The 16,090-nt window shown below is 52.9% G+C and overlaps 4 protein-coding genes across 4 annotated transcripts; 1 reads left to right on the top strand and 3 right to left on the bottom strand.

Moving 5' to 3' along the window:
* Positions 1-8,670: 8,670 nt before the first annotated feature.
* On the bottom strand, positions 8,671-9,516 carry ctr4-0 (Copper transport protein ctr4; the record flags this gene model as incomplete). Its single annotated transcript, XM_036642457.1, has 4 exons — positions 8,671-8,809; positions 8,866-9,205; positions 9,265-9,289; positions 9,388-9,516. The coding sequence occupies 4 exons, from the start codon at positions 9,514-9,516 to the stop codon at positions 8,671-8,673; spliced, it is 633 nt and encodes a 210-aa protein (XP_036492174.1).
* Positions 9,517-11,837: 2,321 nt separating this feature from the next.
* On the bottom strand, positions 11,838-13,094 carry CGCS363_v010607 (uncharacterized protein; the record flags this gene model as incomplete). Its single annotated transcript, XM_036642456.1, has 3 exons — positions 11,838-12,328; positions 12,381-12,630; positions 12,705-13,094. 3 exons carry the CDS (start codon positions 13,092-13,094, stop codon positions 11,838-11,840), a joined length of 1,131 nt encoding a protein of 376 aa, XP_036491604.1.
* An 845-nt stretch (positions 13,095-13,939) lies between these two features.
* On the top strand, positions 13,940-14,695 carry Uchl3 (Ubiquitin carboxyl-terminal hydrolase isozyme L3; the record flags this gene model as incomplete). Its single annotated transcript, XM_036642455.1, has 1 exon — positions 13,940-14,695. The coding sequence occupies one exon, from the start codon at positions 13,940-13,942 to the stop codon at positions 14,693-14,695; it is 756 nt and encodes a 251-aa protein (XP_036491605.1).
* Positions 14,696-14,926: 231 nt separating this feature from the next.
* Positions 14,927-15,658, bottom strand: ustS-0 (Glutathione S-transferase-like protein ustS; the record flags this gene model as incomplete). Its single annotated transcript, XM_036642454.1, has 1 exon — positions 14,927-15,658. The coding sequence occupies one exon, from the start codon at positions 15,656-15,658 to the stop codon at positions 14,927-14,929; it is 732 nt and encodes a 243-aa protein (XP_036492178.1).
* Between the last annotated feature and the right edge of the window lie 432 nt (positions 15,659-16,090).

Raw genomic sequence — 16,090 nt, 5'->3', positions numbered from 1 at the left:
GGATGACAACTAGACCCAGCAGAAGATCCATCGATCTCTCACATCTCAGGACCATGTGGTCAGCAATATAGGTGAGGAGGCGATACATCTGCCCGCGCATCGACCTTGGACTCCGAATAGATGCGACCATGCGAATAGACGCCATTAGGAAAGGTCGTGTTGCATTGAGCGTGCTTGCTGTCACTCCTGTGGGTATGATCACAAACGGGAAGTGTGGCGCCATCTCGTCTCGGTAGATGGCCAGCAGGTTATCGTCCGTGTCCGGGGGTCCAGGGGCCTCGCCTGGTTCAGCACGACATATGCATGTTGGCGGCACGAAGCAGTTGTATATCTCAGGTATCTGAACAGGGCCTGCATCTATGTTGCTAGATGGCTGCCAAGGCGATGAGCGGCACTGTGTCAAGAAGTCCGGATGGCCGGGAGGAAGTGCTGTGTCATGGTTCGGTATCACGAGGGGACGTCTAGGCGGATCACCCTCAGGGTGTTTGGGGAGGCCAGAGACATTGCCTGTCACTCTCAAGGAGGTTACGAGGCGGTTTAGTCGCTCTTCAAGCTGCCTGGTTTTACTGTCATGTCGATGTTAGAAACATGATAGATCGGCTCGCCTAAGAAGCAAATGGTACATGTACATCCATGACAAGATCGGAGTGATTAAAATGCTGATAGTTTGGGGACTGGCAAGTGCTTTTAAAAGGACTCAACTTACGAAGGTTTGCTCTGCCTCTTCTTCCGTGGCTTGTGTACCTGTTCTGTACAATTCTTGTAGAGCCTATCGCACCTGCTCAGGCGCCATGGGCACCAACACGTCAGTTGACTGTCCCTTGGAGTGACTGAATAACCTGAAATCCATCCTATCATAAAGGGACGGCGGTCCCAAACTGGCAACCTCTCCTACTGTGGCTTCGTACGGGGCTTCCGGCTTGGTGCGGCAAGTGGTTCCGGACCAGGGGTTCTCGGCAAATGTCCGTTCCCTTCACAGGGAACTGACCGGTCGACATACTCGCACTGAGAGGAAATCGAACATACCTATCACACTTCGACCCAGGCGTGCTGTTCGATCGGAGGCACTTTGCTTTCGCCGTCGCACACGGAGCGCAAGCGGCACCCCATCTGGCTACCGACGGCACCCGGGGGCGATCCGGAGTAGAGCCCGTCGATGGCTCTGGAGATGAGGCCGTAGACATCTTGACCTTCTCTGCAGGAGATACCCGTCAGGCCTCTATTGAACGACGGTCGCTTTGAAGATGAGCCGGGAAGTTTTCAAATTCCCGTCCGCCGTCGATTCCTCGTTGATCCACGTGTGAAGCTTGTGGCAACGGGAGGTGAGATCTGGACGTCTAATAAAGGAGCCTGCCAGCCGAAAAAGACACCAGCAGGCTTCGTAATGTAAGAAACACTTAAGCTTAACAGGCTGAGGTAAGAGTACTTCGTATCACCCTTTTTACTGCCACCACGCTGACGTTCGACCGGAGTTTTCAGAGGCTGGGCAAAACCCCGATCCCTGCTCACAGGGCTGTGCAGGCGAAAATCACGCTAATCCCGCCAGTGCAGATTCCTGCCATAAGCAGTAGAGCAGGGGGTGCAGCGCCCTGGAATCCTTCGCCCAGCGGTCTGTGAACGGGATTTAGCGAAAACGCCGTTCGAGTGAAGCCGCCTTGGCGCCGAAGTACGAGGCGTCTTGTCGATGAGGTTATATATGAATGGTGTCGGACGCGTTGTGGTTGATGATGCGTCAAACGGCTGCGCCTTCATTCATGATGAATCTCAGATGGCAGACGCGATTTGCGGGCGCGGGCTTTCACGCTTTGGCAGACGAAGTTGCCCCGAAAAGCGTGTACCACTTTGCGGATGGGTCTGATAAGCATAAAGTTATCAAAAGCCTCGTATGTCATGTTGAATAATGGAAAGAGAGGTGAGATGCTGACAAAGTGAAACAGTCAGCGTGGGCTGACGGTGTGTTCTGATGCGGGCCGTCTGACAATGCATTCGGCGGACAGCTTGTTTGGTGCCCCTTACGGGGAGTTTTGCTATCCGGGCGGATACTTCTGGCTATCCGGGTGGATCCCCACTTTTCAGTGATTCGCGCAATCTCATAGGCCCACGCCCGCCCACGATCAATTGCTTCCTTCACAACGACGCGCAACTAACGACTTCGCGCGTAACTAACGACTTCGCGCGTAACTAACGACTTTATGTAGTTGAATAACTGCGCGCGATCAGTAACTGCGCGCGATCAATAACTGGGCGTAGCGACGTTGTGTTATGCGATTGGCTGTGCGATTGAGCTACGTAGTCTGATTGGGTGATATAAGTGGGGTATCCGCCCGGACAGCAAAACTCCTTACGGGGATCGTTGCCGTGTGCGATGGGATATTTGTCCTCTTGAGGACGGGCCGTGAAACCTCCCCCCATGAAAGTAAAAGAAGAAAAAAACGATTATCATAAAGCCAATGTTCGACCTAACTTAGACATAAAGAGCCAACCACGGTGTTATTAGGGATCTGTTTGGCTGTAGCGGTTTGTAGTTGAATACGAACAAATCGTGCAGTCAACTTATGGCATTGCGGTCTTAAGACGGCGGCACGTTAATTTTCAACACTCGATGAAGCAAACAGTATAGATTAAAATGAGACTGTTCCCTGTCCAACACTCGCGCCACGTCGTATCAGTATTAAGGTGCTGAGATTTATCATCTCCCACTCAACGGGCCCCAAATACCCGAAAACGCATGCAGCCCGCCAATTGCAGCACAAGCTTCGTATATAAAGATCAGGATACAAAACAGGACAGGCCAGACAAAAAGATGCAAACAAGATGGGAATAAGCCATAATGAATCGCAAGAGCAAAGAAAAGGTTCATACGCATGCCCGTACGTTGGCAGGAACTGCGATGCGCCATTGTCCGCCTGTTTTGCTGACTAGATACTGTCAGGGCACAGTGGTATGAGATGAAATACAGACCTTGGTCCTACGAACCAACCGAACTTCTCTGATCGTTCGAATATTCACCTCCAAGATCTTTTTTGGTGCCTAGAAAGCTGTACCTCTCGTCGTTCAGTACGCCAATAGTGAGGTGCTTTGTTTGATCGCTCTCTCTATAAAACCAGCCCAGTCGAAATCTGAGTCCTCGTAGCTGTTCCAGGGTATCGACTTTAGAGAGAGGCTGAGAAGGCATGTGCTGTATTGCATTGGAAGACATGAGGAGGGCAGAAGTCATGTAGACACTGGTGAAGTTTTCTGGGGCAAGACCTTCGAGGTCCATGTCTAGCAAGCTTCTGCGCCAGCCCAACAGGCGTCTTGTGATCGCAGAAAGCAGGGTTGATAAGTGCGCAATCGCAACCATTCCAAGAATTCCGACGAGAAAGTACGTTGCTGTCTGGTTCTGGACGAGTCGTCGTCTACTGTGGTCGAAGATGGACGCATCAATCTGAGATAGGCTGTCGGATGGGATAGGCAATTGAGGGAAATCTTCTTCAATGTCAATACGGTTTTCCAGGTTAGCGATTTGTGCGCTCATTAATCCTCGATTGTTGTGCAGGTTTTCCAAGATAGCTTGTTCCTGTTTGGGATCTCCAAAGCCTTCGAAAGGAATTTTCCCAAACGGCTGAATAAGCACTCTGAAGATATCGTCTGTTACCCCGTGACCCGTGGTTAGATTGCCGAGTCCAATGCGAGGGTGTGCGTGGTAACCCTCAATGTCGTCTGCTGGTGCGTCGTATAGTGGCATCCTGAAAGGTGGGTGCAATGCCGTCGTGGTTGACTCGTCGGGACGTGGAGGAAAATTCGGGTTTAAGAGAAGCTCGCCGTTGACCACCATCATGTCCACAGCTACCATGGTTTTGACCCACGAGTACTGACACTTCCAGATACTCAAATGATCAAAGGTTTGTCGATTGATATTCCACTGCCCCCATGCGTAAGTCCGCCAGATCGACGCGACAGAAACAGACTTGGTGTCATTCGGCTTGTGGCAGCCGTAATCAATGTGGCCAGACATCCCCTTCTTGTAACCGTAGATGGTCGACGCGAAATAGGATTGATTTCCGGGATTAAGATCATCCCCCAGAATGAAGCTGACTTCGGTATCAATTGTAGTCCCATTGGGACAGGTAAAAGACACGTTCGTGTAAGCAGTATAAAAAGTTCTGAATACTATTGTTGTCATTGGTACGAGATGTGATTGGGGGATCGGTACCGTCCTGTTTTCGATAGTCATGTTCTGGTCTTCAACAACTATCCTGTGGCAACTCGGACGCAATCTTACTGCTGGGACTTCGAGTTCAACTGTAATGTTTTTATCGTTATCCATGAAAGATTCCGGGATGCTGCCAACACGGGGAAATAATAGGTTGTCGAATGTGTCTGCCGGATACGTCAAGTTGGTCTCTCCTCGTCTAAGCAAGAGACAACCAATCTCTTGTCTTCTAACAATGTAGCTTGGGTCGTTCAATGATTTGTCGCCGAGCCAGCTCTTCTGTGCCAACTTGATTTCAGTCGGCCGAGGGTCAGACTCGACTGTAAACAGGACACATGCAATAGTTGTTATAAAGGCACAAACGATGGCCAATGACTGCGAGACCGTGATTGGCCAAATAGCCATTTTCATGGACTTAATAAACGCACTCGCCCCCAGCATATCTAGGAGCGAAACGTCCAGCTCCTCAGCCGAGCTTTCCTTTCTGGAAATAGCGTAGACGGTAGAAAGTCTTCGTAGAGCTGTGTCGTACGACGTGACGTACAAATTTACCCCAAGGGCTACTAAAGCCGGCAGCGATGTCCACAATAAATACCAATGGCCTCTCATGGTTGTGACACCATCTTGTGTGCTGGATGTTTGCAAGCTGAAAAGTAGTGCAATGATGAGACCAAAAACAACGAAAGTGAAGATGAGCCGCACACTTTTTCTCAAAGCATATGGTAAGAAGTCAGGTTTTGACCAAGGTTGGGAGACCTCTTTGTCACCCTGAGCATCTTGAGTTCGGCGCACCAGTTCACCTTGGTTGCGGAAGTATATCAAGCTACCTAAAAAGGTAGCTGGGTCCCTGTGCCAGATGAGGGTCTTGTGATTGTATCGAACAAGGCTGAAGGTCAAAACGGTTAAAGCGGTTGCAGATAAAGCAAGGATCCAAAAAGCCACGGTTTGATTGATGATCAGTCTTTCGACGTCAATCAGTCTTTCCCCTGAGCGAAAGCTAGGCCGATGATCCCACAGTTGATAATGGGCAATTAATGGACCCATACGACTTGCCAAACCAACTACTGATTCGTACATCAACTGGTTGGTGTTCAGGGAACTACTGTTGTTGTCGACAGCAGTTTCGTTGAATATTTCCCACACCTCAGTAGGCCCATAAAATCGGGGCCCTTTTTTTATCGCACGCCATCTGTATGCCATCGGGATACTCTCAGTAAGCATAGCCCACATGTCCACGTCGGAGGGCATTTCAAAATCTTGAGACACCGAATCGACCATGGGGTTGATCCCGTCGTCCATGACTTGAACTTTCGAGAGCCTGATAAGAGACGTGCAGATGATCGCCGTAGCATTGACGATGTCTGGGCGTGATGAATTGCTAGGAGACTGTCCAATCATTCCTGCAAAGTAGATGAATTGTCGACCCTGTTGCGGAAGGTTTTGACAGGGGCGTGCAGGGGTAAGAGTAGAGTCTATCTGCCAGCTTTCGGCGATTCTCCCTACTCCAGGAGTAGAGACTTTGGAAATCCGAAGAGAGACGTTCTGACAGCCCTCGAAGTCCAGAGATAAGTCGAGATCGAATTGGGGGTTTCCTGAAGCCTGTCTTTTAATTGGTTGCACTTGATAGACTAAGTAAGCTCGTAGTTTCAAACACTGTATTTCTGGAAAGGCTGCGTCCACAACCACTTTAATGGGCGTTGTGGGGCTTCCTCTTGGTTCGAATCGCTGATATGAAATGTTCTGCGTGACGCCGAAAGGGTAGGACATATTGAAGTTGTGCAGGGCCCTCGACAGATAGAACACGCTCGTATCTCCCTCATACAGATATTGATCTGAGTGGTTGTCGGGTTTCTGGAAAGCGTCAAGAATGTGAAGGTCGACAGATTCTATAACCCGAGCTTGGTCCAGCTGATAAAGACCCGGTACGAGCACAATCTGAATTTTGAGTAGAATAGCTACTATGGTTACCAGGAAAACCAAGTAATCTTTCCGCTGAAAAGAGAGAGTAATCAGCTTGACTGAATTCATTGACGTATAGTCAATTCGGTAGGATTCATGGCTCATAGTCCTGCGATGATATAGATTCATCCATGGCGTATATCGCCCAGCCTGCAACTCTACTCTCGCCCAAAGGCCAGCAACAATTGTGAGTACTGAGAAGTCATAGTCAGTACTTTGGTCTTCATCTTGAACCTTCGATGTTGGGCATGCGTGAATCTCACCTCCAGTTGATGCAAATCGCCACACAAACTCAGAGCCTGGCTTAAAGGTGCCAAGACCTTGGTTCTTGTTTGAGTGCACCATCATGACCGAAAGCGCAACCATGATCATCACCATAGATCCTCCGAAAGTACCAAGAATGATCGGCCTCAGCCAAAACGGCCGCCAGGTTGCGGTGTCGGTTGAACGAGAGTCGCTCTCCATTTCTCCAACCTTTTTCGTTGAAGTGCCCGGCTCGCCGGAGACAAATGATGGTCCACCAGAACATGCATGGAGAGTTTGTGTGTCTGTATCGTTGAGCAGCCGGTCATTCTCTGAGGCGTGGCCTTCTTTTTGGTGATCCAGCCGCGTGTCATTGTTACTGGGACATGCGAGTGTTGTTGTCGAGGGCCTCGCATCTTCCTTCGCAGCCAGAGATGCATGATCGCTGGAAGAGCAATGGTGGAGCCCAGGGCCGGGATCAATGGCGCCATCAGAGAGGCGTTGCGAGGAAATAGTGTTGTTGATCATGCTGTTGAAACTGGCAGATGAATAGCGGAAAAGGCGAAGAGTAAGGAGGCAAGTTTGAATATTGCACGAATGCCCAGTATTGATGGTTACTTTCAATGATGAGAAGACTTTGGATTAGCAGAGATTGGATAGATTTCCGTTTCCGATTCCACGTAGCCGCGAGACGTTTGGTGTTGAATCAGTCACGTACGATGTTCCAGATATTCCGTGCCGGTGTAAGCCACTCAGACTTGGATGCGCAGGGAGGTGGCTACATGCAATTGGTCTAGTGACGTCTTTGTGACCGTGCTGTCTTTTCGGATATGTATAAAGCAAGTATGAAGTGTTTGCACCGTCATCGAGGTTGAGTCACTAAAACGAAGAAGGCGGCACATTGCGCAACTGGAGATACTTCCATTGAGGAATGCTAGGCAACTACTCACCAACATCTGAGGAATCTGATCTTTGCAGTTTGAGACCGCTAGTAGCCTTGTCAATCTTAAATTTACCTTCACATGTGCTTGAACACTTCAATGTCCCAAACGTAGTCTGACATTGGTGGATGTCGGCTTCATTTGTGCGACTAGTGTAGGAGGCTAAGACATCAAAAGGCCTTAAACAAGATACCCCGAACTTCCCTTCTAGGGAATAGTATACCTGCCCACCCTGATTGACCGCTTATATTTAGTCCCACGCATGCCCAACCACGTCAATTCGACTTATCATGGATATTAAAAACATTAAATCACAAAGGGAAAAGCCAGTGCATCGCCTGAGCTTGACCCCAGAGAGGAATGGTCTTCTCGGACCGCAACACTATTTGGGACTTTCAATTCCCAAGCATCCCTCTGAGCTCTTAGTGGACATTACAACCTCTGGGCCAATATGGCGCGGGGCTTCGTTCAAAGTCCTGCTATAAACGTTATATCTTCTGCTTAGCCAGTAATATACAAAGCGTATCCTCGAGTCTCCGAAGTATCCGCGTTTCTCCTCTCTCGTTCCTCGCTATCCTCAGCGGTGAGCCTGTCCTGCGAATGTGGTGTAAGGAGTGGCTCTTCAGGCGTCGTTCCTCGTTATCCTCAGCGGTGAGCCTGTCCTGCGAATGTGGTGTAAGGAGTGGCTCTTCAGGCGTCGTTCCTCGTCAACACACTGCTAGAACCAAACCGCAAGCTCAGCTTCTCAAGATAGTACAGCCTATTCAGAGCGCCCAGCGGAACAGTATTCTTCAAAAGACACAGCAATTTGTCACTCTTAACCTGGCGGCTGGAAGCCAAGCATAGGCATAAGCCCCCGTGGTACGCATGGTTGCGCAATTGTGTGAGCTTGCGTTTCTTTGAGACCGCACGGCAGCCTCTTGTTCATTCGCGACGTATTCGAACATATGATTTATAAACAGATGAGATGGCGGATGGAGCCCAAGGGGTTAGACCTGGAGGTTCTGGCAACGTCTCTTCTCCCAAGCCCATGGGCTTATGGATTTGGCAGCCATAGGTCATAACGAACGAGATGGCAAGTCCTACACAATTTTGCGGTGGCAGAGATAGTCGCGAAGGCAGCGTACTTATAACATTTCAATCCTAGCAAACGTCGAGATTGTATCAACATCGTATGGCAATGGGAGAGGTTCTTGGTATTAATGTCGTTCCTGAATTAACGGATTGAAACAAACAGGACAGCGCGTAGTTGTCCGGGTATAGTATTATTCAACTCCATGTCTGGGGATCCCCTTTCCCCAATCGATAGCACCTTGCTTCCATCGTGTGTGCTCAACCGCAGCAAACCGTAGCCTCCTTGGCGGCAGAGGTTGGTCCGTCATAGAGCGTCTCCCACTGGAAGATGAAAGAGCCGATGTAGGAGCCGAGGAAGATGCAGATGATGATGTATCCGTTGTAGTACATGGCGAGGCTAAGGGAAGAGTCAGTGATGCCGGAAGATAGAGTGATATCGGGGAACAAGCTTACAGCATGATAAAGTAGGCAACAGCGAACTGAACCATGTGCAGGAGAGCTCGGATGGCCTGCTGGAGAATGTTGGGTCGAAAGGGAGGGATGCCGGTCCCGTTGGCGGCAGCAACAGTGGTGGATGGGCCTTTGGTGTGGTCACCGGCGTTCTCGGAGCTGGGAACGCTGGAGCCAGCGTCGGCCCAGCGAGCCTGGTGGTTGCGGATCAGGTATCTGTCGTACTCCTTGACGGCGCGGCGGAGCATCTCGAGGGACATCGTGAGGAGAAGGACTCCAATGCAAGATCCGGCAAACATTCCGTTGGAGGTGATCTTCCATGAGGAAGCAATGTAGCAACTCCCTGTGATAGCATGTTAGCAAAATTTTGCGATAATTTTGGCTAGAGAGATTTTTTTTCACCTATCGTGTTCCAGTTCCACAGCATCTTTTTAAATAAGTTAGTCGTCGATGTTTTGGGCGTGTGATATTCCATTTCCGAGTTGACAATGTTGGTGATGATGCTGAGTGGAGACGGTGACTTACAGAAATCTTGCAACCGCTGCTTCCCATGCCAGACATGGCAGCTTTGGTGCTAGTTGCAGCTGCCATACCCGTCATGGTGCCAGTGGCAGTCATGGCGGTTGTGCTGGTGGCCATACTCATGCCGTCCATCTTGATGTTCTATCGACTCGGTGGTCGTGGAAGGTTGGATCAATGTTGGATTGTTGTTGAGATACTCGAATATCAGAGATGAACGTCCAAAAAGCGGAGACTTTGATCTCGGATCGATACTAGCAGGGTATGCCTTGTTGCAGTCGGATCGATGTGATAGAGAGCCGGAGAAGAAAAGAGAACAGGTCTTAAAATGGCGGATCGAAGAGAGTTTAAATGGACGCAGACCACAAGGTGCATAGGGGATCATCAAGCCTCTTTCCTAAGACCGATGAAGGGACAGAGACAGACTTCGTACGTCCCCACATGCGCTGGATTCCTTCCCGAAAGACATCAAGGATCCAAGGGTGCAGGTCTTGGCAAGAGCATGTAAGATTCGGTGGGTAGGGGAGGTACGGGGGCAGCCTGGGACTGGGATTGAGATCGCGGCCACCACCGGTGTAAACGGAACCATGCGATTGACTCAAGGGACTGGCTGGCTGCTATCAGATGAGAGGCTCCACACCCAAGTTTAGCCAAAGTTGGGGGCAAGAAAAAAACGATGGCCTCGGAATGGACGAATCAAACTTTTTGAGAGAGTTTTTCCGTTGTTTCCTTTCTTCATTGAAGTTGGTTTTCATGAGAGGAAGGAACAATGGAGAGACAGAACCTTCCTGCCGTCAGCGTTATCGTATGTTCCGGAAGGCGCAGGTGGGATCAGGCGCCAAGGCCAGAAAGCGCTATCGCTCCTTCTGCCTCACGCATTCTGAGAGCGTTTGAGCAAGTTTACTGCCCAGCCAAATGTCCAATTGCAGTTTGCAGTTTGCACTTTTCGACTTTGCCCCCAAAACCCCCCAGCAGCAATCGCGTTGCCTCTCCACCCCACGTCCGACTTTCTGCACGACACCTCACCTCGAGCTTGACTTTTGCTAGTGTGAGTGGCTTCATCTTCTCCCCATGTCTCGCTCGTTGGCTCCCGCCATCTGCTGAGCCCTGCAGCGCCGCTAGTAGGCCCGGCTGGCCTATGCGTCCTGTACCTTCTTACCGACCTTCGTACAACGGCCAAGTTCCATCTCGTAGCTGCAAATCACCTGCAAATGCATGGAAAAGACGACCAGGCCAGTCGAATTACTTGCTCGCAACAGGCACAAACGCAGTAGCGCTGATGAGCGGCCACCAGGTGGACCGCACGATGCACGCCCGATGTCCCTTCTCAGGGATCTGGCCCTTGCCAGCGCCGGGCTGATCATCACGAAAAAGAAGGTCGAGATGCCCTGCAACACGCGGCCAAGACAGCCTTCCCGGATTCACCCACGTCCCAGAATGCGGTGAACTTTCAGCTCGAACCCGCTGTACGCCCATCGTCGGACATGTCTGCCGAGTGCGACGAGACCTCTGCTTGTCGGACGTCACCAGAGACACGGTCGGTTTTCGTAACTCGCTGCCATCGCGCTCGTTGAAGGACTGTCGTTGGGTACCGAGAGAGTCTCGTCTGTTGGAACCGAATCTGCCAAGAAGGCCGACGACGCCTTCCGTCGACCCTGGCAGATTTTGAGAACATTTGCGAAGGCTCTCGGCCTCGAACGCTGCTCCAACGCGGCCTCACATGTTTTTGCATCGCTGGACGAGACCAACGAGGGTCGACATCCGATCTCGTCCACACAACACCGTACAGAGCCCCATTCAGCGGCGTCTCTCGGCCATTGGGAGGCCAGACGAGGGTTCCGCCACCCCGGCGCCGTGCATCTGCGCCTGCGGTCTGCATCTCCCGTCGGGGTTGCGTCGCATTAGATTGCAGCTCGCCTCGCCTCTCTATCGCGTGAAGCTCTTCCGTTGGTAGGCGCCTCATCGCTGGGCATCACCATCGCCGCCGCCAATCCCTCAGCGAGCGAAGTCCATCCGTCGTGTTCACTCTTGGCCTGCGTCCTGCATGTCTCTTGCTATGAAAAGAACATCGGTGAGATCAAGGTTCGGGCTAACGGTGGGGGGAAATGGCAGACAGGGTCCTGATGCATATTGATGCATATTCGATTTCTAGCGTCCAACTGGCAAATTTCGCGGGGTCACTTTCGCCCTTTCTCATCTCATCGCGCCCGCCGCCGATCGTACGGCCTGCTGCCGGGTGGTGCTACCACCGCCGAGCGCCCTGTTCGTTCTCCCCGGGCGAGCTCGGACGTGGATCCTGGCCTTTCGACGAGACATCCCGACTGACAAGTTTAATGAAGAATCTGACTCTTTTCTGCGCGCTGCAATATTTCTCTTACAAGTAATGGATCCCCAGGTCCTGAACTCCCGCCAACGCCGACCCTTGATTGAACATGAACCATTTTCTTCACCAGGCCTTAGAGCTCGGCCTTCGCCTTGTCGTCCGCCGACACATTCTGCAATGCGTACAGCTCCCTCGGCTGTCCCGACGCGTCGCAGCTGGCAAACTTCCACCAACCCCAGTGCCATGCGCCGGCGATATTGATGAGTCCCCACTTGATCGGCGCCGGCATGGGCGGCCAGTTCGCCCACAACCCGTCCTCCACCGTCCGGTCCAGGTTGAGCAGGAAGAACGGGACGACATCCGCCGTGCCGGCCTTGGTCACCGTGCTCTTGCCCCACGTCTTGAACGTCAAGCTCGCGTTCGCCGCCTCCGGTGTCCCCTCCTTCGGCGCATTCGGGTGCTCCGCTAGGCCGGCGATGGTGCTGATCTCGCTGTGGAAGTGGTTCTCGAACGGCTCCTGGAAGCCCTTCATGATGTCGAGGAGCTTGGCGCCGGAGAAGTCGGAGGGCGAGGACAATGACGAGAGGTAGGTGTTGAAGTCGGCGAGGCCACCAAGGAAAGATTCTGTACTTTGGTTAGTGATAACATCGGTCACTTGCTAATACCAGGCACGTACCATGCTCCTTGTGCGTCTCGGCAAAGACGTTCTTGTCATTCAACAGGTCCTCGACCTTTGTAAAGAGAGATTCCTCCTCGTCATCGTGGTGCGACTTGACAAACTTGAACCAGGCCTGGGAGTATCCCACAAAGTCTGCCTTGTCGGCCTCCTGGATCAATGGGGCTTGGTGGTAGATGGAGTTGTATCCACGGAGGATCGAGTTGTGCAGCAAGCACATGTGCGTCGCACCGGTCGTGAAGAGGTCGGTCTGTTCAGTGCTCTGTCAGTCGAAGCTTCTTCAGTGGGGCCAATGGCATCCAAATCTCCGGGACCGTGGCTAACCTTCTTGGTTACGTATTGCGGCGTGGGGATGAGCTTCATAGGCCCATCAGCCCATGGCTTCGTCGTCTGCGGTGTAGTGGTCATCATGAATGGTGATCTCGACAAGAGCAAGCTCATGAGGATGCTTGGGATCACAAGCAAGAGATATCCGGCCATTTTGAAAGATGCCAGACGGCCCGGAGTGCGGCGAGGGAGGGCGGTGGTATACGGCGACAAAAGTGGTACGATTCGGTGACGTCCTTGCCCCTTGGAGTGGTGTTGCGTGACAGAGGCAGAGCTGCACGTCTTCGGAGCTTGTTCCAGTGTTCCAGCGAGCTTCTGAGGAACCGTCGGGGGGTCGAGGAAAGTTGGCTGATTAAAAGGCATGTCCTCATTGGCCCGTGCAGCCATTGCTGGGGTGACTTGCAGGGAGCTCTGGCGCGGTTTCACCTGGGGAGCTCCCGCTAATGCCGCTGTGGGATCATGACATCCGACGGGATGGGGAGCCGAGACGGCTTCGATTGGACGGGCGGCCTGATGATTACGGAGCAATGGCACGTCGACCGGGGCTTTCGGACCTTGCAGACCTGCCGATGTCCGAAGAGCTTCGGGACGTCCCTGGAAGCCTGGGGAAGTCCAATGGAAGCTTGGCTCGATGGCCGGGGTGGTGGGTCTTGAACGGGAGTCTGCCTGGTGAAGATGATTCTTCAATCTGCATCTGGACCCCAAGCATTCATTTCCTGGTAGACAGCGTGTGGTGATCTTTTTCAGGGCTCATTTGATAACCTGGAATCCAAGGAAGGTCTGAGCAAGTACTCTGCAGAAAACGCAGGCCATAACTGATGAACCGCAGCAGTGAAGACGTCCGATAAACTAGTAGCTCTTGAGCATCTTAAACAACGACTGCAGACAACGCTACCCTTAATGTTTCATTGTAGACCTGCCAGATGCCGCCAACTGAGAAACAAAAGATCCAAGACCGAGCACGTCGCATTGTCGGGCTTTACGTTTGAATTGCCAAATCTGATGGTACGGACGAATCAGAGTGCGCCCCGACATGGCAGGCAGGCACCGGACGGTTTGCGTACTCCTTCCTGCCTGTTGTAAGTCAAACGCACCTCACCTCAACTCACCGCCAACGCAACCTAATCCAGAGCTATTCCTTCTCACAACCACAAGCAAATCGCCATCTGCACCAATTCCACCGAATCACCACAAACCCATCAAAACCACCATCGACCCCAAAAAAGCCCATCATGCCCGCCGAAGGAGTGTACTTCAGCCCCAGCGGCAAAAAGACCTTCATCCCCCTCGAAAACAACCCGGACGTCTTCACCCCGCTCATCCACGACCTAGGCATCTCCCCCGAACTCGGCTTCTACGACGTCTACTCCCTCGACGAACCGTCCCTCTTGTCCCTCATCCCGCGCCCCGCCCTCGCGCTCATATTCATCACGCCCTCGCCCATGTACCACCAGGTCCGCGCGCAGGACGGCACCCGCCTCGCGCACGACGGGGTCACCTATGCCGGCTCCGGCCCCGGCGAGCCCGTGACATGGTTCCGCCAGACGATCGGCAACGCGTGCGGGCTGTACGCTCTGATTCATGCAGTCGCCAACGGGGAGGCGCGGGAGTTTGTCACCCGGGGCAGTTTGATGGATCGGTTGTTGGAGAAGGCGGAGCCGTTGGGATGGGAGGAGAGGGCGGCGGTGTTGTACGAGAGCGAGGAGCTGGAGGAGGCGCATATGAAGGCGGCGAGAAGGGGGGATACGTATGTGCCGCCGGCGGAGGAGAAGCCGGGCTATCATTTTATTGCGTTTGTGAGGGGGAAGGATGGGCATTTGTGGGAGCTGGAGGGGGGCAGCGATGGGCCTGTGGATCGGGGGGTGTTGGGGGAGGGGGAGGATATGTTGAGCGAGGGGGCGTTGGAGAGGGGGGTGAAGCGGTTTATTGGGTTTGCGGATGGGAATTTGGAGTTTAGTGTTGTTGCGTTGGCGAAGAAGGAGGAGTGAAGTGGTGATGATGGAGGTAAGAGAGAACGGCCTGGCATGAAGAGGGTAACATATCAGGGCTTGCGTCAAACAAGTACGATCAAAGTCGCGAGTGTTTTTAGCAAGACAATATGATTAGGGACAAGTAGACCACAAGAAGTCGATTCGGTTGAGGAAAATCGAATATGTCTATATTCTGATATCAAAGACTACTCACCACTCACATCGCTGTGCCACAATTTCCTCGCCAGCTCAATCCTTCTTGTCCATCCAAGGCACACACGCCTCATAAATCCCCTTGAGATTCTCCCACTTGGTATACCTCTCAAACAACCCCTCGTCCACCGTCCTTAGCGACTGCAACCCTCCCGCAATGAAAAAGTCCGTCAAACTCGGCTCATCCCCGCCCACAAACGCCTTCCCGCCCCGAACCTCCTTTACCAACTCATCAAACTCCCGCAGCCCCTCCTGCGCCTTCTCCCACACACCCTCCTCTCCCGCCAGCACATCTTCCAGCGTCTTGCCCCCGAGCCCGGCCTCCCTGCTCCGGCGGAAGTACTCCGCCGCGCGGGGCGAGAGCATGCCCGGCTCGCGGGGCATCACCGACGCGAACGCAATCGGGCCCGCGACGTCGCGCAGCTTGGCGATGATCTCGGCGTCGCGGGGGGTGGACTGCGGCAGCGCCGGGGAAGGGTAGGTCTCTTCGAGGAACTTGGCGATGGGGAGCGAGTCCATGATGTGCGTGTCTGAGGGGACGTGGAGGATGGCGGGGACGGTGTACTTGTGCTTGCCCTGGGGGTACGGCGGGATGCCAAGGGATTGCAGGGTGGGCTCGATGTCGGGGAACTCGAGGAAGACGGTGCGGTAGGGGATGCGTTTGTAGTTGAGGACGAGGCGGATGCGCCAGACGGCGGGGGAGAAGCAGGTGTTTTTGGTGCAGGCGAGGTCGTAGAGGATGACCTCGGGGGTTGGTGGTGAAGCCATTTTGGAGTGTGTGTAAGTGAGGATGTCACGATGTTAGTGCGAAGGGTTTGCAGTGTAGGCTTTGAGGAAAAGGGATACTTAGCCTTGCTTATAAGCACACCGCGTCGCGTCAAATCCCGTCTGAATGCGGTGTGCGGTGCAGTAGTGCTGACATTGCGCTCGGTCGCAGACGAAAGGCGCATGTCGTCCGAAGTCCCCTGGTCACCTTCCTCACCTTACACCTGCCTAAACTGCATGCTCACCGAGATGTCAGTCCAGCACACCGAGGTGAGAGGTAGGTTCAAGGCAAGGTGAGGGGGGTGAGGGGTAACTTCCCAGTTGGTTCGCTTTGGCAGGGCGAGCTGTGCTCAGCCTTGAACCCCACCACCCGCACTGGCCAGCCACCCCGGCCGCTCCCACCCAATCAGGACCGGCCGCCGGTCCAACCATCGA

This window comes from Colletotrichum siamense, assembly GCF_013390195.1.
Source record: "Colletotrichum siamense strain Cg363 chromosome Unknown KSG_Cg363_contig07, whole genome shotgun sequence".
Taxonomy (NCBI): domain Eukaryota; kingdom Fungi; phylum Ascomycota; class Sordariomycetes; order Glomerellales; family Glomerellaceae; genus Colletotrichum; species Colletotrichum siamense.
This window is presented reverse-complemented; position numbering and strand designations above follow the sequence as displayed.